Here is a 21,891-nt window from a genome sequence, read left to right on the forward strand (position 1 = left end):
TTTTTCTCTCAATTATAGAATTCTCTCTTGCTGTTATGATATTAGATCTCTGCTTCACACAATTATTGATCACACCCAAATCCTTCATCAATGGCAGATTTTAGCACTAATCCATCAAAAGTCCCTTCTTCATTCACCCCGACGAGAATCCTGCAGTGGTTCTACTCATTTCCCTTTTCATTGTTGTAATTCATTATTATGTACATTCTTTTCTGTTTAAATTAAAAAAGTTCTTCTCTCAATGTTAGAATTCTCTATTGCTGCCCAGGTTCATAAATAGTCATAACAAATAGGTTAATAATGTTAGAATCATGCGATTGCCCGTCTCAAATTCATGAGACTTTAAAAAAAATGTAGTGTAATATAAATTCGTTCCCTTTGTTTTTATTGTTCCTCATATATGAAAACAATTTGAAGAAAAATATGACTACATATCGATCAACTATTCTATTACCCTGCCTATGTGAATTTTGAATATCTTGCCTCATAAAATTTTTTTGGCTCCATTATTGCTTTTGAGTAGCTATAATATCAAGAAAGTTGGGGGGAAAGAAATAAGAGAGCTTTCCCTAAACTCCAAGCAGCAGACTTATTCTTTATTGGGGTTTTATTGTTCATATAAAAAGAAATGTAAAAATGTAAAAATTATAAATATTTATAACTCTTCAATTATAATTTCAAGTACTATATATGATTTTATTTGTTTCTCTTTTTTTTTTTTATAATTTTTCAACTGACAATTGTTGTAACAAGCTTATAAACTTCTAATTATTTAATTATGATTTCATACTTATTAACTTCTAATTATGTAATTATAATTTCAGATAATCCCTGATTATTATTTATTTTTATTTTAAAAAATATAAATTAAGGACAATAGTTTGTTGATATAAATATTTTTTTTCACTACCAACCACCGGTTAGGAATTTGTTTTTCTTAATGAGAGGATTCAATATTAAGAATGAAGATTCTATATGAATACGATGATATTTCAACCAAACTAGTTGGATTTTCGGTTAACCAGTTGAAAGATCAATTTATTTCTTTTCAATTACATGCAAAAGGACAATTTTTTTTTTTTTTTTTTTTTTGGAAAACAATCAGGAAAGAAAAAAGTCAGCGATGTCATAAATAAAGTAACAGTGTATAAATGTTAAAACTAATGATCCAGTGGAAAGTCGGTGTTCAAAAACAAAACAAGGCGACATTTATTTTTTTATATTTTAATTTATTTTAAAATAAAAAAATTGTGATATTTTATTAAAGGAATTTATTTTAAAAGAACTTATTTTAAAAGAATATTTGTTGTTTACTAAAATAATTTTTTTTTTGTCAAATACATATTTAAATTAAGAGAAAATTATTTGTCATTTTAAATGATATAAAACTATGTCATTTTAAGAGACAATAGACACAAAATAATTTTTTTAAATTTAAATTAAAAAAATCCAACCATTTTTTCTCCTATAATTTTTATTTCTTGTGTCTATTTCTCTACTAAAATGACATAACTTATGTCATTAAAAATGATAAATATCAAACCCATTAAACTAATTTACCTTTTTTAAAAAAATATCTTTAATATTGTTTTAAAACAAAAAAGAAAAAAAATATTTCTCGCTTTTTTTTTTTTTTTTTTTAGTACATACATTTCTCGTTTTTTAATGCTTTGCGAAACACATATTTAAATAGCGGAACGACACGGCTTGGTTGTTTATTGGAAAAGGAAAGAAAGAGGCAAATAATATTATAATAGATAAAGTACTACTTACGTGTCAGTGAGTAATGAAATCTCCCTTTAACAAACGGCGGTATCTTGTTCTGTACCACATGAACGGTCCAGATCTCTTCGAGACCGAGGATCCTGATCACCTATAAAGCACTTCTTCGTCGTGTCACCATTACCAATTCTTACAGAAAAAAAAAAAAAAAAGACAAGGGAAGAAAGAAGAAGAAATCCTCGAGAAATTTCTAACGTAGAGTTTGGATTTTTCGAGCAATTTTCTTCCTCCACTATTTTTTCTCGCGATCTCATTCTGATCCCACTTCTTCTAATGATCATCTCCTTCTTCTACCTCTGATACAGCTCCGATCTCTCTTGCTGCTCGACTCCATCGGCACCATGATCTCCGTGAAGGGAGAACACCATCGCCATCACTACCACCCCCAGCAGCAGCTTCCCGGTTCAGCCGATACGTCACGGCAGCCGTTAGCTGGGGATCGTGTCGAACCGTTCTCCGTCAAGCAAGACTCCGCGTCGAGCACTCTATTGCCGTTACGCGGCCATGATTCTAACGAAGGTTTTGCGATAATATCTGTTCATGTGAAATCCAGTTCATTGTTAATGCTGCTTCAATTTTATTTTATTTTCTCTTACCTGAATCGGAAATTGGTTTTTATTCAATTCTGGCTTCAATCTCGTAGTTAGGGTTTAATAGGGGATTTTTAACAGGGTGCGTATTTTATTTATTTTTCAATCTGCTATTTCTTATCGAGGCTTGCTTTAGTGATCAGGAATAGCCTATTTCGTAATTTCCAAAAAAAAATTATTGGTAAACCCTGAATCATATACCTGATATAAGTCCCATATTTATAAGTATCCTGTATCACTTTTGCCACTCACTCATTCGCCTGATATAAGTGCCATATTTATATACATCCTGAGCATTTCATGGCACTATTTATACTTTTTATCTATTAAAAAACAAAATTGCTCCTTGATGCAGTTGATGAAGATTTTCATTTGTCTCTTGCACATAAAATGTACAAGACTGGCAATTATAAGCAGGCCCTAGAACATAGCAACACTGTCTATGAGTTAAATCCTCTCCGTACTGACAACTTACTACTCCTGGGTGCAATTTATTACCAGGTTTCTTTTTCTTTTATTGTATTTTTCTGTCTTTAATTTATTGGACGGTTTATTTATAATGCTTGGTGCTGATTTCTTGTTCTTTTTGTACTGCATTCTGAACACATGGTACTATTTGTCTGTGCAGTTGCATGATTTTGATATGTGTATTGCAAAAAATGAAGAAGCCATTAGGATTGAGTCACACTTTGCTGAATGTTACGGGAATATGGCAAATGCATGGAAGGTAAGTAACCGCTGCTAATCTGGTATGCCTGTGAAGGAACATGTTATACTTTTTTTCTTTTCTTTTTTATGTGTGTAGTAGGCAAATCACATACAATTGCAGAATTAATAGAGCTTTCCATTTGTGCAGGAAAAAGGAAACATTGACCTTGCAATTCGCTACTACTTGATTGCCATAGAGGTCTGTGTGCAATTCTGGACTTTGTCTTGTGTTTGTTTTATGAACTTATATGTTGCTTTCATGCTTTGGTTTAATTTTCTTTTTCTTTTTTGTATTACTGCTCTCCTAAAATATGGTAGTTCAGTTCCAATGTTTCCAAAAGTAAGTTCCCATTATTTATGTCCATCAATTGAAAATCAGATTTATGGCAACATATCTTGTATAAATTCAATTCTAGTATGTGGATCTGATTCTGTTCATTATTTTAGTTGACTATCATAATTTTCTTTTATTTGTTGATGTCTGTAATAATGATAGGTCATAACTGTCCTGCTTTATTGGAGCCATGAATTTATAATTAGAGACAACCATTCAATCTTCACCATAAGTTTATTTGGTGCAGATACTTATTTTTTGTTGTACTGATGCTTTAATTTTAATTGTTATAACTACCTCTTTCAATTATTAGTAGTTTTTCCCTGATCTGATGCAATTTTATTTTTCACCATGTACTTTCTTGTATGTTTTAACTTTTTCCCCCTCCTGCTTTTTCTGTTATAGCTTCGTCCCAGTTTTGCTGATGCATGGTCAAACCTAGCTAGTGCATACATGCGCAAAGGAAGACTCACTGAAGCAGCTCAGTGTTGTCGTCAAGCACTTGCTATAAACCCTCTAATGGTATTCTTTGCTTTTTGTTTGATGATAAATTGCTGCTCAAGCTTAGTTATTTTGAAAGCATAGGGTGTAAACTTTTCACTTTTCTTCTCCATTCCATTTTAATGTCTGGTTTCCTTAGCTTTGGTGAATGTGATTGTAATTGACAGGTTGGATTAGCATACCAAATTGATATTATGCTGTAATTTATTTCCAAATTAAGAAATTGATTTATTTTATTTATTATTATTATTATTATTATTATTATTATTATCAAATCAATTGTTATTATTATTATTATTATTATTCGTTTTTGGGGAGGGCAAAAGTTGTTCATTACTTATTGTGCTAAGAAAGTCAGACGAAGTGAGGAAAGATTATAAAGGATAAATGCTTAAAAAATAATAATAAATTGTTGGTTCTGTTAATTTTTGCTTGTTTCTTAGAAAAGGCGGTGAAGTTCAAATTTTTTATGCTGTTTTATGTATGTTGTTTTGTTTTCTTTCCTTTTTCCAGTAAAATCTCATCTCCTAAGCGATGATGAACAACCTGCTCGATCCAGAAATAATTGTTGGTTTAGTAATAGCTACTTTAACTATTGTAATCTTAATATTATTTATTATAGTAAATTTACGGATATTATAAAACATTATGTAAGAATGCAATTTCTCCTTCATTTCGAGAAAGGATAATGGAGTTGTCTTTCATGTCCTCAATCCGTCTCCATTCAATGTGGAAAATTATAAGTCATTTAATATAACTCTACTGACCTTTTCCGATGTGGAGGAAGAATTGCATTCACTTAAAAGGAGAAAAAAAATTATTATTGATTCTAAAAAATATATATACAAAGGAATACGATATATATAGAGACTAAAGGGCGTAGAGGAATAAATCCAAATCCTAAAATATAAGGAAACATATGTGATTGATAAAGGAAACAAATAATAACAGCTATCTTTCATATTTACAACACTCCTCCTCAAGCTGAGGAATGTATATTTATCATTCTCAGATTGCTGGTAAGTTCTTAAAATCTGTCGTGGGAAGTCCCTTGGTCTAAACATCAGCTAATTGGCAATCAGAAGGAATATGGGGAGTAATGATCAATCTTCTATCTAGCTTTTCTTTGTTGAAGTGATAATCGATCTCAAGAAAATACCTCAATTTTCCAAGGTCTTTAACTTCAAATTTAGCAGTTAGTCTTTTTTGAAGAGCACATTTCTTAAATGCATCATCCCCTGCTATAATAATCTCATTAACATAAACTAGCAGAATAGTGAACTTACCTTCTTGGGAGTGTTCAAAGAAAAATGTGTGATCTCCTTGACTTTGCTTATATTCCAATAATAACATAATCTTGGTAAGTCTTTCAGACCAAACATGTGGGGATTGCTTCAACCCATATAGGGCCTTTTTTAACTCACTTTTCATTAGCTCCATTTGTGGAGTCAAATCCCGGCGAAATCTCCATGTAAAACTTCCTCTTCTAACTCGCCGCTGAGGAAGCCATTCTTCACATTAAATTAGTTCAAGTTCCAGTTAAAGTGAGCGGCCAAGGATAGTAGGACTCTCACTGTGTTCGTTTTGGCCACCAGATCCAGAGCAAATGTTTCTTCGTAATCAATGCTTTACGTCTGCGTGTAACCCTTAGCTATGAATTGAGCCTTACCTGTCAAGAGTACCATCTGAATTATATTTCATAGTATAAACCCATGTTTACCCCACATCTTTCTTTTCGCTTGGCCTATCATTAACTTCCTTTGTTCTATTTATCTCTAAGGCATTCGTTTCGTTGTGCTCGTGCAGGGCTTGAACTCAATTCTCATATTTTAATGCTTCATGCACTGATGCCGAGATTGAAATGGAATCAAGTGATGAAATAAAACTTTTATGTTGCACAGAGAGTTTCTTAAAAGAAACATAATGAGAGATCGGGTGTTGGGTACGAGACATTTTCTCTTTTCTTTAGCTAATGGGCAAGTCATCAGGATTTATAATATTACGCTCAGGAATAGAAATAGTAATGCATTCAGTACTTGCCAGTGGTTCAGGCTATTGCAGTTGCTCGTGGGGTGGTATGGATTTTTTCTTCCTCTTATACAATAATTCGGGTGTCTCGGCCTTCTATAGATTAGCCTTTTCTTTAATGTTAGGGGGAGTCATGTCGGATGAAATACATATGAACAGCCAGCCTCATCATCTAAATTTTCCTACTCATTATAAGCCTCGTCGTCAAATAAGTCTTCCCGCTCATTATCATGTAGTGTAGTAATTGGGGTAGATTCAATAGAGCCTGACTCGAGGTTTGGGCAAAGGTAAGTGGGACTCAGATTTGAAGAAAATGGATGAATCTTCTGTATTTGTCTCTCCCTAAAGCTAAGGACAAGTGGAGAGTGTTACATACATCCATGGAGACAAATTACTTGCGACTCGGAGGATAATAGCATTTGTACCCTTTTTAGTTGGGGCATATTAGAGGAAGAAACACGTAAGAGCTTAAGGATCCAATTTACCGTGATGATGTTTATAAACATGGATGAATGCAATACATCCAAAGACGCAAGACTGTAGGCTCTGCATAATAGGGACAAATGGAAAAAGAGAGGTCATGAGGTGAACTAAACTTATATTTTCAAGAATCCGAGAGGGTAATCGGTTGATCAAATATGTTGCAGTAATCACAGCTTCTCCCTAATAAGAGCGCAAAACAGATGTCTGGAAAAGTAATGCTCTAGCCACTTCAAGTAGGTGCACATTCGAGTCGTTCTTCAGGAGGAAAATCCAAGTTACTTGGGTATAATCATCAATGAACGAAACAACTCACTTAGCACTTGATATATTATTTAGATGGTCCCCAAACATCAAAGTGAATAAGATCAAATGGTTCGATACTTTTTATGGAGCTAGAAGGAAATGATGTATGATGGTGTTTTGCAAACTCACATACATCACAATGAAGTGATTCAAAGGACACGTACTTGAATAGGGTCGGAAACAAGGTCTTGAGAAGACTAAAAGGTGGATGCCCCAAGCGCTTGTGTTGAAGCCAAATCATAGACTCTGAAGTGGATTGGTTATGAGCCACAAACAAATGTTCCTGGGTACTATTTGCAAAATGTTCTAGAAGGAGATAGTACAACCCACCATGTTCCTTAGTAACTCCAACCGTCCTTCCCGTGGTGAGATCCTAAAAGACACAATAAGTATGAAAGAATTTATGGCACAGTTCAAATCAGTGGTAAGTTTGTCAATGGAGAGAAGATTATGAGAGAGTTTGGCAACATGGAGAACATTTTTTAGATATGAGGAGGGTTGAACTTGAATGGTACCAGAACCAACAACTAATATATGAGATCCATCGGCTACAATAATAGTACGAATACTACTGACGGGTTGATAAGAGAGAAAGATATCATGCTGTCAAGTCATATGATTAGTTGCACCAGACTCAACATTCCAAAACCTTCTAAAATTAATGTCAAAAGCCAGTAAAATAATTGAGTACATGTGTCCTTACCATTCATAGCACGAGAGCAAGAGTAAAATGTCTTACTAAAAGTATCCATAACGATGCATAAACTAAAGCGCTAACTTGCTTGAATTATCGAAGATCGCCAAACAACGATTAAAATGTCAAATCTAAACAACGGAAGCCTTAACAAAACAAAAAAGATCGAGCTTTATGGGAAAACAAAGACCCAAACCCAAATGGTGTTGGATTGAAAAGATAAGGAAAGATATGGAAAGAGGAGGCCGAGGCGAGCACGGCGACGACGAGCAATGACCGAGACTACGCTTCACGTGCCGTAAAAAACGTAATAAACGGCGGTTGAAACTTTGAGTTGTGTGTGGAGGCGTGTAGAGAAATTCTGGGGCACAATGGTGTTGTAGAACTGTAGATTTGGATATTTTGAGTGAAAAAGTTACCTTAACAAATCGAAATAATTTCCTGGTGGCGATTGGTGATTGGAAAAGTGATCAGAAGTTGAGTCACAATAGCTATGCAAGAGAATCAGCACTAAAGGCAGTGACTTGGATGCACTAAAGGTGTAAAGAAGGATGGCACTTGGGGCGGTGGCTGCTGAAGCAAAAGGCTCCCAGATCGAGAACTCTGATACCAACTTGAAATGAGAAAAACTCAAAAACATTATTGATTCTCAAAGAAAATATGTACAAAGCAATATGGTATATTTTGAGAGAGAGAGAGAGACTAATGGGTCTAAAGGTCCAAATCCTAAAAGATAAGGATTTGGATAAGGAAATATAATCTTGCTACTAAAAGAAACAAATAATTACATAGTCTAACTAATAAATGAAACAAACAACACATTCTTTTTTATATGTTGTTTTATAACATTCACTAACTTTATTAGAATAAATAATAGCAAGGATAGAATAGTAAATGTAGCTAACTAGCTATTATCAAACCAGTAATTAGTTCTAGATTGGGCTTGTTGTTCACAATAACATAGTTATCAATAGCACCGCTTTTGCGCGCTATTGCACTATTGTAACGTGTTGTGGCACCCAACCACCACTAGCCGCTATGCCACGCAATGATTTTTGGTAACGGTCAATTACTAGATTGGGCTTCTTGTTCACAATAACATAGTTACCAATAGCGCCGCTTTTGCGCGCTATTGTAACGTGTTGTGGCACCCAACCACCACTAGCCGCTACGCCACGCAACGATTTTTGGTAACGGTCGCAATAATGGTCAAATTGTGGCCAAAAGGTCGTAAGATTCTAATTTTACCCTCAATTTAAAGAGCCAACAATATTATTTTAGGAATAAAATCGTCTTTTAACCATGTTTTTGTGCTGAACCTCTCTACCCCCTCTCTCTCTTCATCGACCTAAATCTCTCGTTCACTCTCTTCTCTCCGCTACCAGCAGCACCAGCAAACAGCTTCTTTTTCTTACGACCAACTTCTATTTCCTGCTACCAGCAATTAGCTTCTCTTTGTTCCAAACATTTTGGGTGGTTCTTCTGGGGGGTTGTGACATTGTTTATTTGTCTTGGGTTCTCTAATAGTGTTTATTTGTCTTTAGTTTAAAGGTTTAATTATAGGTATAGGACTCTGTTATTGCTTGTTAGCACTATAGTTTTTTCAGGGGTCGATCGCTACTGGACGCTACCTGCATTTGATATCTATGCATAATAACTTAGTAGATTTTTCAGGAGAAAAAGAAAATAAAACAAAAAGATTGATGTAAGTGTATAAAAAATTTAAACTTGATTTTTGGGAACCTCGATAAGAAAAATTAACTGGACTAATTATTTGTTATTTCCTTTTTAAGCACTGATCCTGTTTCAACACTTACTTAGCACTGTCGACAATTACCAACATCTCCCCTCTCCCAACAACAAATAATAATAAAAAAATAAAATCATTTTCTTAATTTGGAAATAAAATTACAACATAATTCAACACGGTACACTAATCCAACCCAATTTCAATCACATGGTGATATATCATTGTTTACGTGATCGTTGTCTGTATTCTACAGGTTGATGCCCATAGCAACTTGGGTAATCTAATGAAAGCACAAGGGTTGGTGCAAGAAGTAAGTCCTTACATTTGATATGCATTTTATTGTTTTAAGTGGTATTCTTTTGAGTTTTGACGTTTTTTTACTACTTATAGTTTAGTTTTTTGTTTGAACTATCTAATCTTATAGCTTAGGAGATTAGTCTTTTTTAATGATCTTTACTCCCAAAATGAAGCATATCTGAAATTGGAGTTTGTTGTACCACATCCTTCCACTGTAGCCAAAACAGTTTCACTTAAGATGAATAGGGCTTCCCAGGTTGAGATGATGCTATACTTGATACCCCAGTATGATTGATCCTCCATCCTGTTGGATTAGTCTTTTATAAGAACTTTTCTGCCCCAATGATACGTTTGAAGATCTTTGTGTACCACATCTTGCTGTTAGAGCCAATTCAGTTTCTTAACACTAATTTGGCTTCTAGTTTGAGATAATTCTCTACTGGATTCCCAGAATGAGTGACGTCATTGTGTATTCTGCTGGTCATACTCATTCCCATTTTCTGTATAGCCTGATAAAAATGGCTTAGTGCTGACCTGGAAGCCTGAAGGACTCCTTCAGTGCTTAGTTTTTGTACACTACATCGTTTGTTTACGATTTGGTTACTGATTTAAATAATTCGTGCATGGAACTGTGTTCAAAGTCACAGTTCGATACAGATATCAAGTTGTTGTCTTCAAGCCAGGACTCAGATGATGGTTGGTCTTGTTGTAACTTCCATCTCCAAGATTGCAAATAGTCAGAATCTAACATTTTGTGCAGGCATACAGTTGTTACCTTGAGGCATTGCGCATTCAACCTACCTTTGCTATTGCATGGTCCAATCTTGCTGGTCTGTTCATGGAGTCTGGTGATTTCAACAGGGCCCTTCAGTATTATAAGGTACGTTTCTATTTTATATCACATGCTTGAGTGAAATTCTTAAACTTCTCATAGAAGCTAGTGGTGCATCAGATTCTTAAACTTCTTAAACATCAATTAATTTTGATTATTAGTTGATGTTTACCACTTTACCTGTATAAGTGACTAGTGGCAGTTTTACCATATCATACATTAGTGATGTGCAATGTATTCGTCTCCCTTTAATATGGTGCTTTTTGCACCCTGCTTCTGAAATCTTGATAATCAGATTTAATTTTGTCACTGATGCTGCTCATACAATTCTGTTAGGTATATGTTCTGATTTTACCTTTTTAAAAAAAAATAAAATTTCAGGAAGCAGTGAAACTCAAACCTACCTTCCCTGATGCATATCTGAACCTTGGGAATGTGTACAAGGTAAGGTGTTAAGAATGATTGGTTGGATGGAACTATTAGTTTATTTTTATTGGTGGAACCTTGATAGTTTTTTTCTCCTTTATCAGGCTTTAGGTATGCCTCAAGAAGCTATTGCATGTTATCAACATGCCCTTCAGACACGGCCAAATTATGCCATGGCTTATGGTGAGTTCTGTTTCTTTATTTATTTATCTTTTGCAGCTAGTTTTATTTATTCTTTATTTATTTTTTTGTGAAAGATCAGTGCAAAACTAAAGCTCATTTTGTTTTCCACTTTTAAAAGTCTGGTTATGGTGTTCCTTGATAGCATTTGTCTCGAAGATTTCTCTGGTGTTGCAAATAATCATGTTAATAATCAGTCCTTTAGAAAAAGTTATAATTAGTTGTATAACCATTGCACAATTGTGATATAGTAATGTGTAACTGTATTTGTAAAATCACTTAACTAATGACTGGTCATGAATGGCCATTGATGTATTATAACATAATTGGTTTATATATATTGTCATTCTGAGGATGTTAAGATGAATGCTTCATCATTCAAGGAAGGATGGATAAGAAAAGAAATAAAGAAATTCAACGAAAAATGGGTGTTGTATTGGACTATTGGTGGCTGAAAAGATAAGCGAACATAAATTTAGATGGTTTGGGCATATTGTTCGAAGACCACTAGAAGCTCTGGTAAGAACAAAAGTTTGTTACCTAGAGCATAACATAAAGAGAGAAAGAGGTCGGTTGAAACTTACTTAGGAGAAAGTAGTAAAACAACTTAATAGTGAGAATTAGATTGGAGGATGGTGTGTTTTAGGACGGAGCAGAGAAAAGCTATTAGTAGTCTAGAGGGCTAGACTCATTTTTTCCTATGTTCGTGATGACCTTTTTAAGTCCTTGTTAGCTATACGGCTATACCTAATTTCTTATTTTTCTCCTATATTTATTTATTCAATTTTTTATTTTTCTTTCTATTTATTTTTTTCTTCTTATTTAGTTATTTTTCCTGTTATCTATTTTTCTCTCTCATATTTTTCATTTTTTCTATTTTTTATTTACTATTATTATTATGTATTCACTATTCTTTTTCCTCAATCTTTTTATTTTATTTATTTATTGTTTGGGTTCATCGACCGCTGACCCCTGCTTTAAGATAAAAGTGTTGATATTGTTGTTCTTTGTTATGGCTTACTTTAGCTTATTAAAAAATAAAGAAAGAAAAGATTGGTAGGAAACAGGATGCATCTTCTGACAAACTTACCGTTATAAATATGGGAGTAAGAGATTCAAACTTACTGGAGAGAGTTTCTAATGGTGAATATCAGATTGATTAGCATGACTAATTTTGCTGTGATAGACAATAACAATGTAAAAGTAGTAAAATAGTGAATATCTGTTTGTCCTGTATTCGGATATCGACTGCCTGATGGCAGATCCAAATGTACTTTTCATTTAGTCTAACTATGCTGGTTTAAAATTCACAGTATGGGTAACTCGATCTATCCTATTTACATTGACTGTACTGTATATTGAATGGTGCGCAGGTAATTTGGCCAGTATATATTATGAGCAAGGTCAACTGGACATGGCAATTCTACACTATAAACAAGCTGTCGCATGTGACCCACGATTTTTGGAAGCTTACAATAATCTGGTTGGTTTCTTGTTTTGTCATGGTTTAGAAAACCTAAATGTGAAATTGTATAATATTTTCTTTGATTTTCTTCTAGGGTAATGCTCTAAAAGATGTTGGCAGAGTGGACGAAGCAATCCAGTGCTATAATGTATGCTTTTTTCTTGTCTGTATTACATATGTTTTTAGTCATTGTGCTTTCATGCCATTAAAATCCTACTCAACTTACTTTTTTGTGGTGTAAAGCAATGTCTTTCATTACAGCCTAACCATCCACAAGCATTGACCAATCTTGGAAATATATACATGGAGTGGTATGTAGTGCTTGTATCTTCATGTTAATGTTAGTAATTTGTGTGGTATATGGTAGAATATGAGTTTTGTTGGTTGAAATTGTTATGCAGGAACATGGTGGCTGCTGCTGCTTCATATTACAAGGCTACACTGAGTGTAACTACTGGATTGTCTGCTCCTTATAACAACCTTGCCATAATCTATAAGCAACAGGTATTAAAATCTAGAGTAAAATTCCATATCTGATGTAAAATATAATGCTTGCATATGGTGTTTGTATGAGTTAGTGTTAATGCACTAGTTGGGATTTGGTGTATTTAAGCTTGATAAAACATTGAGTGAACTGTAAGGATCAGAAGCTTATACAAAAAGTTGTTAATGAAAATATATCATTATTGATCTATTTTGTTCTTTCTTGCACCAATTTTTGTAGGGGAATTACGCAGATGCTATATCATGCTATAATGAGGTCCTCCGCATTGATCCCTTGGCAGCTGATGGGCTTGTTAATAGAGGGAATACATATAAGGAGATTGGTAGAGTTAGTGAAGCTATCCAGGATTATATACGTGCAATTACTGTCAGGCCTGCTATGGCTGAAGCCCATGCTAATTTGGCTTCAGCTTATAAAGATAGGTATGCTAACTTTTAGTTTTGCTTCTTGGTGGTGAAGTCCAAGCATATTGCCCCTAACTTTAGACTGTGAAGTCTGAAGTAAAAAAGGTTCGTAGCAGTGTGAGCTTGAAATGAGAGTACTTTTAGCCTGACAATAAAATTGAGCGTGGAACTTCTTACATCTTTTAGGGTTCATTTCTCGTCCCTTTTTTACTCTGGTTAGCTGCATCAGAAGCTTGAAGTTACTCCTTCTATTTTCTAGATTTTATTCCCCCCATTGCCTTTGCAACACCTGTCACTGACTTGTAAGCAATATGATCTCTAGATAATGGGTCATAGCTGGAAGCTCATCTAAATTATGTTGCTTATTTCAGCGGACATGTAGAGGCTGCTGTCAAGAGCTATAGACAGGCATTGATTCTTCGTCCAGATTTTCCTGAAGCAACTTGCAATATCCTACATACACTTCAGGTTTTTTCCATTCATTATTACTATTTTTTTATTTTCAGTGTGTGACTGGTGGAGCACCTTTTGGTAGAAACCTTTCACTTGTACTCTAACATGAGTTTGTTCTTGGTGATTCTATTCTGTCTGAATGCACCACCTATACATTTAAATGGCCATTGTATTGGTAAATTTCAGATAGATGGTGTTGGTCAGGTCATGTGGTTGGAATGAATTATAAGTATTATTATAATGCACTGTGGTTCTTTCTCATTATTTCTAATATTAGTCTTTGGCACTGCCTTTGGTGCCAGTCTGCTTCTTCCCACACACCAAAAATGAATCAGGATGTATATCATCTCTTTTTATTGGTGTATGTAGTTTTTCAAAATTTGTAGTTTCTTTGTTGTCTGGTTTTCACAATGTTTTGCTCTGCTAATTTCACAAACCAAGTATGGTTACTTAGTATCATATTTTGCAGGTTGTAGTTTATAATTTTATTTGGTATCAATTAGCGTAATCATTTGTCATATTGCAGTGTGTCTGCTGTTGGGAGGATCGAGATAAAATGTTCAAGGAAGTTGAAGGGATAATCAGGAGGCAGATTAATGTGAGGCCCAATCCATGCACCATTTTACTTTCTTATATCAAATAAATATATGATATAATATAAGCATGTTTATTTGAATATGCTTTAATTATTATCATTTTCTGTTTTTCAGATGTCAGTTCTTCCTAGTGTCCAGCCATTCCATGCAATAGCATATCCTCTCGATCCAATACTTGCTCTGGAAATTAGGTATGACAGAAGACATTCAATAAAAAAATAAGGAACGTTCTATTATATACTTATTTTGCTTTGTTTCAGTTTATAATGTCTTTTCCTCTTCTCTATGCAGCCGTAAATATGCTGCACACTGCTCTCTAGTTGCATCTCGTTTCGCTCTTCCTCCATTCAGCCATCCTGCGCCTATTCCTATCAAGCGGGAGGGAGGATATGAGAGGTTAAGGGTTGGGTATGTCATAATTACTTTGCTAAATCTCTAAACAATTTTTTCCCCATTCCTTTTATTCTATTTGTACCAAAAGAAAAAAAAAATTGTTATATTTTTAAATATGGAAACTTTTGGGTTGCAGGTATGTGAGTAGTGACTTTGGTAATCACCCCTTGTCTCATCTTATGGGATCTGTTTTTGGTATGCACAACAGGAAGAATGTTGAGGTATTTAACTTGGTTCTACTCAATCTATTTGTGTTCCAAATATTCTTCCCCCTGTTCTCAATGTATTATTTACTGACAATCTATATGTAGGTGTTCTGCTATGCCTTGAGTCCAAATGATGGTACTGAGTGGAGACAGCGTATTCAATCTGAAGCAGAGCACTTTGTGGATGTATCTGCCATGTCATCGGATATGATATCAAAATTGATCAATGAAGATAAGATAAATATCCTTGTCAACCTTAATGGATATACAAAGGTAGCTCCCTATTTGGATCAAGATTCTTGTTTTTTATTATATGAAACTTGATTTTTTTACATGTTTACTATTTTTACGACATTTTTTTTCTGTTGTTGTATGAAACTATAATTGGATCATGACCTATGAATTTTATGCTTGGGTTTCTGAAGGTCTCTTTTGTCGTCTCACGTTAATTTTGATTGTATGATGTAATTCTCATTGTTATTTTGCAGGGTGCTAGAAATGAGATATTTGCCATGCAACCTGCACCAATTCAAGTTTCATATATGGGATTCCCCGGAACAACTGGGGCTACCTACATAGATTATTTAGTTACTGATGAGGTAAGATACTGGATGTTACCAGGCGAGACAGATAAGAAAGTTCATACTTTTTTATATCTTATTTAAATGCTTTTGATTTCTTATGACCTCTCTTGCAGTTTGTTTCACCATTACGGTATGCACATATATATTCTGAAAAGATCGTCCATGTCCCCCATTGCTACTTTGTAAATGATTATAAACAGGTTATTTTTACAAACTTGTAATAGAGAAGCTTGGATTCAATTGAATTTTGTTTTAGATGCTTGACATTAAATGTCTTTGTCCTGCATAATTTGTTTGTTCAGAAAAATCAGGATGTGTTAGATCCAAACTGCCAGCACAAACGATCAGATTATGGTCTACCTGAGGGTAAATTTATATTTGCATGCTTCAATCAACTTTACAAGATGGACCCTGAAATATTTAATACATGGTAATGTGAGGATGCTCTCTATTGCTTTTTTAGATAATTAGATGCTCGCTCAATTATATTCCATTCATGTCTTCTGTTTTTTCAAAATTTGGCATCTTATCCTTTATATGTCTTCCCATGTTTGTGTTTTAGGTGCAATATTCTCAAACGTGTACCTAACAGTGCACTTTGGCTACTGAGATTTCCTGCTGCAGGCGAAATGAGATTGAGGGCATGTATGTGTGTAGTTGTTTGATGATATTTTTTTTTTAACTTTTTATATGATTAGTAATGTCTGATTCGTTTGTATTAATGCTCCAATGGGTATTTTCCATTTCAGTACCATTGGGACTGTTTATTATCCTATTTATATTTGCTGCATAATTTTCTTTTGGGCCTCATTTCTAATTAATGGACTTCTTTCAGATGCCCTTGCACAAGGGGTACAGCCCGATCAAATTATTTTCACAGATGTTGCCATGAAGAATGAACACATCAGACGGAGTTCTTTAGCAGACTTGTTCCTTGACACGTAATTTCCCATGTCTACTATTTTTTTCCTAGCTGCTGCTTGTGTTCTGTTTGCATCCGGTTTCCCTTCTCCCTCTTCCTGTTTTACTCCCAGTTGTCTGCTCACATAGTTTTTTTTTACTTATATATCCTGATTATGTTTTCTTTTAGGCCTTTATGCAATGCACATACAACAGGAACAGATATATTATGGGCAGGTTTGCCGATGGTCACTCTACCTCTTGAGAAAATGGCTACTAGGGTTGCTGGGTCACTCTGTCTTGCCACTGGACTGGGGGAGGAGATGATTGTTAGCAGGTTAGTTGTTCTTTTCATTTTGATTTTTGTCTAGTGCTGCCTGAAATCTGAATTCCCTTAAAGATAGACATATTAATCCTCTTTCAAAGATTAGGCGGTGCCATATGCTTATGCCTGACGTAGTTGCCAGTAAATGTCTTTTCACTTGCAATATTTGTGGTCTGATATTGACAATTATTTTTGTTAACTTCGTGCTTCACTTAATTTTGAACTTTCGTGAAACCATGTAGCATGAAAGAGTATGAAGATAGGGCAGTATCACTGGCTCTGAATCGCCCGAAGCTCCAAGCTCTTACTAATAAGCTGAAAGCTGTACGCATGACCTGCCCTCTATTTGACACAGCCCGCTGGGTGAGTTTGAAATGCTATTCGTTCAATTGCCTGTACTGTTAATTATTCTTAATTTTTCTCTTAATTATTCTTAATTTATGCTGAATGTTTTAGGTGAGGAATCTCGAAAGAGCATATTTCAAAATGTGGAATCTGCATTGCTCTGGTCAACGCCCACAGCATTTTAAGGTCACTGAAAATGATATCGAATGTCCTTATGATAAATAGACATAGAAATTAGCCGGGAATGTAGATAAGAAAATCAAGAGAAAGTCGTAGTTATCCCCAGTGCTGAGGGGTTACCTAAAATTTCATGAATAAAAAGTATTAGTTACTCAAAATGCTGAGGGATTGTTTAGTTTGTCACCGTTTATGGATTACCTAGTATTAGTAAGAGAGAAAAACAATTGTGTTGTACTTCTATTTTATCATAGAAAATGTTCGCTTCTAACATTCTTCCTTTGAAAAAAGAATTCAGGACTTGTTTCTGAAAGTGAATAAACTAAGAGGATTATATCTATGTATATATGTATGAGACGATTGCCACAGGTTAATATCTTTCGTCTTTTTGTTCTGGACAGAAAAAACACTTGTATGTTTAAAAGGCAGCTCAAATTTGTGAGTATTTTAGTCACAAACTCTGTCGTAAGTTTTTTTTTTTTTTTTTTTTTTTTTGGTAAACTAAGGGGTGATCTCAAGCTAAAATAACAAAATGCGATGAGTTCTACAAACAGAGATAAAATAAGCAAAAAGTAAAAGTCTAATGCTAGGAGGAGGAGGAGGAGGAGAAGAGAAAGTCTGCCTGATGGTTCAAGGTAGATTAGCAAGTCAATCAGTACATTTCTTTCCCTCTCGGCATGAATGGGAGAGTTGGATTTTCCGATCCTTATTCTGCTTGTATTTGAGCCACTAATCATGGTTCGTGAGCTGCATCATCATTATTGGTGAGCAAAATTATTGCATTTCTGGAATCACTTTCAATGACAATTTGCCTGCAACCAAGAGATCAAGTTAGTTCAACTCCCTTCAAGATTTCTTAAAGTTTTGCGCTAAGCAATGACCTATGTCATAGGCAAATCCCTGAATCCAGATATCCCTGAATCTAGGTGCCCTGGGCATCTTTGAAAAGACCCCGCAAGCTGACTGACCTGGATTTCCTCTAGAGGCATCATCATTGTTGATTTTGATCCTCCGGACTCCAGAGGGAACCAACTGATAGGGACAAGACCATAAGATTTTGAAGGCATGTTATTTGATCTTCGATTTATTGCATCACAGATTTCCTACGCTTTTGAGAGTACAGTGGATGACTTGTAGGTCAAGATGTTGTCTTGCGCTCCGCGTACCAGAGCGTTTCCCCAATACCAAATGGCCCACGCCGTAGTGGAAAAGATAAGCGGCCAGGGAGTATTAGCAACGGTTAGAAAGTCTTTATTCAAGTTAACCAACATCCAGACATTCAGATCAAATTCAAAAAAATCTTACTCCTGTTCGAGCATCATGAGATCAGGCCAAATGTGAACTTATTCTTAACTATATTAACAAAAAACACAAAACAGAGTATGCATAAGTTGTGAACAATGTGGAGATGATAGGTGTTTAAATAAGGAATGAGTATGCCAATCACGTCTAAAAGAGGCAGGATAAGTGTGTGAGTTATGTCCAAATTAGGCAGAATAAACCATGCATTCATGCCTGTATGTGGCATGACTAATCACGCCTAAATTGGGTCCGAGTGAATTACGTGGCATTCACGCCTACTTTGGGCATGAATTGCCTTGCTCAATTTGAACGTGAATGAGTGTTACGTACCTGTAATTAATTTCAAAACAACAATATATCTGTAATTATTTATTAAAATTGTAATATTTTAATTTTTTTTTGCCTTGGGTTGAACATACCCTCTCTATACTCTTGTCATGCCCATCCCGTATCAAAAGAAAACTCCGCAGTGCATGTGTTGTATCTCATAGCTTTTCTACTTGATTAAAATTATTATAAATGAAAATTGAAACAGATTATCTCACAGAAGACAATCAGAAATTATAAGTTGAATTTTTGCTTATAATTTTCACCATCCCATTATTTTGTTGGCATGTCTAATGCAAATACAAGAGAAACAAAATAGTGAACTTTATATAAGAAGAAGAATTGAAATTAGGATCATTTTTAGTGAAATTTATATAATTTTAAATTAGGATCATTTTCGTGTAATTTAATAATGAAAATGTACTCATTTCACTAATTTACTCGATGAATAACCTTTTGTAGGATAATTGTCAATTGCTGTAGCCCATTTAATTTGTTCGTGGTGTCGTATGCCCAGAATTTAATTGCCGGCAAAACTTAATACAAGACTCCTGATTGCATGTCCAAGTTCATTCATGTTATTAAAGAGATTAATTAGCTATTAGTAAATATTCACTAATACTTAGATGTTATTAATGTCATTATGTATTAGTAAATATTTCACATCTTGAAAAATTTTAAAAAATAAATTTAAAAGTAAAATTGTGAAAAGTCAATAAAAATAAATTTAAATTTAAAAAAAAAATTAATTCTTGTTTTTTAAAATATTAAATTAAGTTATTTTAAATAAATAAATTTTAATTTAATATTTTGGAGTGAAATCAATTATTCATTACCTTGTTAACAAATTATTATGGGCAAGAGAGAGAGGTACAATATTGTTCTTTATTAAACTTGCAGTATTGATATATCAAACCAAGTTAAAATCCACACAGAACAAGTAGAAAAAAAAAATCCACACAGAACAATTACACCAGTTACATATAATACCAACATGCATTTTATTTATTATAGTATTAATCACTTTGAGAGAATCGACCTCATGAGGCAAATTTGAGAAAATTATTTATCCAAGGTCCAAGCACGATGATATGATGATTCATGTTTTGTTCTTGAATCAACTATTGTTGTACCAAAACTGCTTCTGAAGATAGTCGATTATGTTTTTGTCCACCTGAAAAGCTTTGGTGAGAACCTCTGGAGAGATAGGTGGTTTAGATCCAAACACAACATTTGCAATCGTAATAACTCCTGGGTTTTGGCTACTAAGGCCAGCAATGGCAATAGCATTACCAAAACCCACGTTTTGCTGGAAGTGAATGAGACCAATGGGGAACACAAATACATCACCCTTATTCAGCACTTTGGTGAAAAGACGATTATTGGGATTGGACTCGACAAATCCAACATGAAGAGTACCTTCCACAACAACGAGGATCTCTGTGCCTCGAGGGTGAGTGTGAGGAGGGTTTAGACCCTTTGGTGCAAAATCTATGCGTGCCAAGGATATACCAAGTGTGTTGAGTCCTAATATTTCATTCACAGTGACAGGAGACACTTTTGAGCCAAGTGGATTTGAAGTGTTCCCAGGTCCCAGTCCTGAAAAGAAGAAATCTTCGGCTTTGGCAAGTTTAGGATCTTTGCAGAATTTTCCATTCACGAATACTGTAAATTAGAAAGAAGAAAACAAATCACAAAAAAACTTATCTTGATTAATTCTTGACTTGATGTAATCTAAAGAAGAGTATGATTATATTTATAAATTTTTTATTTACAGACTACATTATGTACTAGTACATAGTATAATTTGTAAATATAACTTATCCGAAACTTAAAATTCGAGCTATAAAATTTATGTAAGAATGTATATATATATATATATATATATATATATATATATATACCACCAGTTTTGGTATCATTGATTGCCACACAGAAGTCTTGCAGGGGGCTAGGATCATAGGCAAAGGCAACAGAGGATGCCAAAGCCAATAAGGCAACGAGGTAGTAAACAACTTTCATTTTGTCACTCTTTACTACCCTCTAGTGACTCTCTCTAGCTATATGTGTGTGACTGCTTGGGAGAATTGAATTTTGTTGCATGAGAAGCTTGGTATTTATAGGAAGGAGTATTGATATGTGTTTTATCAATTGTGGAATCAATTAACTATTTGATGGATGAAGCATTCTTTAGCGACTACTCGCGTTTGTCAAAAAGAGTAGGTTTCATTATTGCCTTGCACAATCGGTATTGCACCCACTACTTGTCATTGAAATATTACTTCTATAATGGTAATTGGTGTATTAAAGATTAGAGTTGTTAGTTTTCAGACCTGGCGGCTAAAATTTACCAAGTACTTCTACAACTAATACCACATATTAAATGTTTCATTTTTTTCCTTATAAATGTTACGGTTTTGACATCACCAAGTTAAGTGGAAGATGGAAATTTTTAAAATGAAGCGTGTCAAAGATGGGCTAAATTTTCATTTAAGATTCAACTCACAAACATCGTTAGTGTTCATTCACGTAGAAAAGGATATCGGAGGTTATTTGAATTTTGAATTTAATAGGAGCTGATTATGTTTTAATAGGAGCTGATTGTGTTGTATTAGGAGTTATAATTTTACGAGTTGGTTATATATCGTCGCCAATTTGAACCAATTTAACTCAAAACCTTAAGATGTTGGGTGATAACCTTTTAATAGTTTATATTATTTTCTAACACATTCAAAAAAAAAATTAATTCCACCAAAAAGTGAAGATGATGAGAATGGCACTCGTGATGTTGTGGTCGCTTACTCTGATATCATATAAAGAATTATTTTAACTCAAAATTAGATAATGACCTTTTTAATAATTTATATTATTTTATAACAGAATCAATTTCAAATTTGTCATGTCAAGTAAAACTCTGATCCCAATCCGATAAAAAAAAATGCTGCTTCCTTAACTTTTCTCATACACTGATGAAGTATTTCAAACACGTGACTGTCCGAAG

General features: G+C 34.2%; 2 protein-coding genes across 6 annotated transcripts; one reads left to right on the forward strand and one right to left on the reverse strand.

The window, feature by feature from the left end:
• The first annotated feature begins 1,917 nt into the window (after window positions 1-1,917).
• On the forward strand, window positions 1,918-17,680 carry LOC133288810 (probable UDP-N-acetylglucosamine--peptide N-acetylglucosaminyltransferase SEC). 2 transcript variants are annotated; one of them, XM_061486628.1, is made up of 29 exons: window positions 1,918-1,977; window positions 2,088-2,301; window positions 2,728-2,873; window positions 3,001-3,099; window positions 3,229-3,279; window positions 3,820-3,936; window positions 9,427-9,483; window positions 10,231-10,350; window positions 10,684-10,746; window positions 10,833-10,911; window positions 12,282-12,391; window positions 12,468-12,521; window positions 12,617-12,684; window positions 12,775-12,877; window positions 13,098-13,300; window positions 13,654-13,750; window positions 14,262-14,333; window positions 14,446-14,522; window positions 14,623-14,739; window positions 14,861-14,945; window positions 15,036-15,203; window positions 15,419-15,529; window positions 15,628-15,714; window positions 15,817-15,944; window positions 16,077-16,159; window positions 16,350-16,455; window positions 16,605-16,751; window positions 16,982-17,102; window positions 17,196-17,680. In XM_061486628.1, exons 2-29 carry the CDS (start codon window positions 2,124-2,126, stop codon window positions 17,307-17,309), a joined length of 2,961 nt encoding a protein of 986 aa, XP_061342612.1. In that variant the 5' UTR covers window positions 1,918-1,977; window positions 2,088-2,123; the 3' UTR covers window positions 17,310-17,680. The 2 variants fall into 2 exon arrangements, with proteins under 2 accessions (XP_061342612.1, XP_061342613.1); XM_061486629.1 differs by having other exon boundaries at window positions 1,926-2,301; window positions 12,635-12,684; window positions 17,196-17,677.
• A 2,171-nt stretch (window positions 17,681-19,851) lies between these two features.
• Window positions 19,852-20,959, reverse strand: LOC133288781 (germin-like protein subfamily 1 member 7). Of its 4 annotated transcripts, none has more exons than XM_061486600.1 (2): window positions 20,798-20,959; window positions 19,852-20,489 (listed from the first exon to the last, which is right to left on the reverse strand). In XM_061486600.1, exons 1-2 carry the CDS (start codon window positions 20,910-20,912, stop codon window positions 20,008-20,010), a joined length of 597 nt encoding a protein of 198 aa, XP_061342584.1. In that variant the 5' UTR covers window positions 20,913-20,959; the 3' UTR covers window positions 19,852-20,007. The 4 variants fall into 4 exon arrangements, with proteins under 4 accessions (XP_061342584.1, XP_061342583.1, XP_061342581.1 ...); XM_061486599.1 differs by having other exon boundaries at window positions 19,852-20,555; XM_061486597.1 differs by having other exon boundaries at window positions 19,852-20,555; window positions 20,795-20,959.
• Window positions 20,960-21,891: the final 932 nt, after the last annotated feature.

Source organism: Gastrolobium bilobum, unplaced genomic scaffold (genome assembly GCF_033153095.1).
Source record: "Gastrolobium bilobum isolate Gb01-03AN ecotype WA unplaced genomic scaffold, APGP_CSIRO_Gbil_v1 utg2264, whole genome shotgun sequence".
Classification (NCBI taxonomy): Eukaryota; Viridiplantae; Streptophyta; class Magnoliopsida; order Fabales; family Fabaceae; genus Gastrolobium; species Gastrolobium bilobum.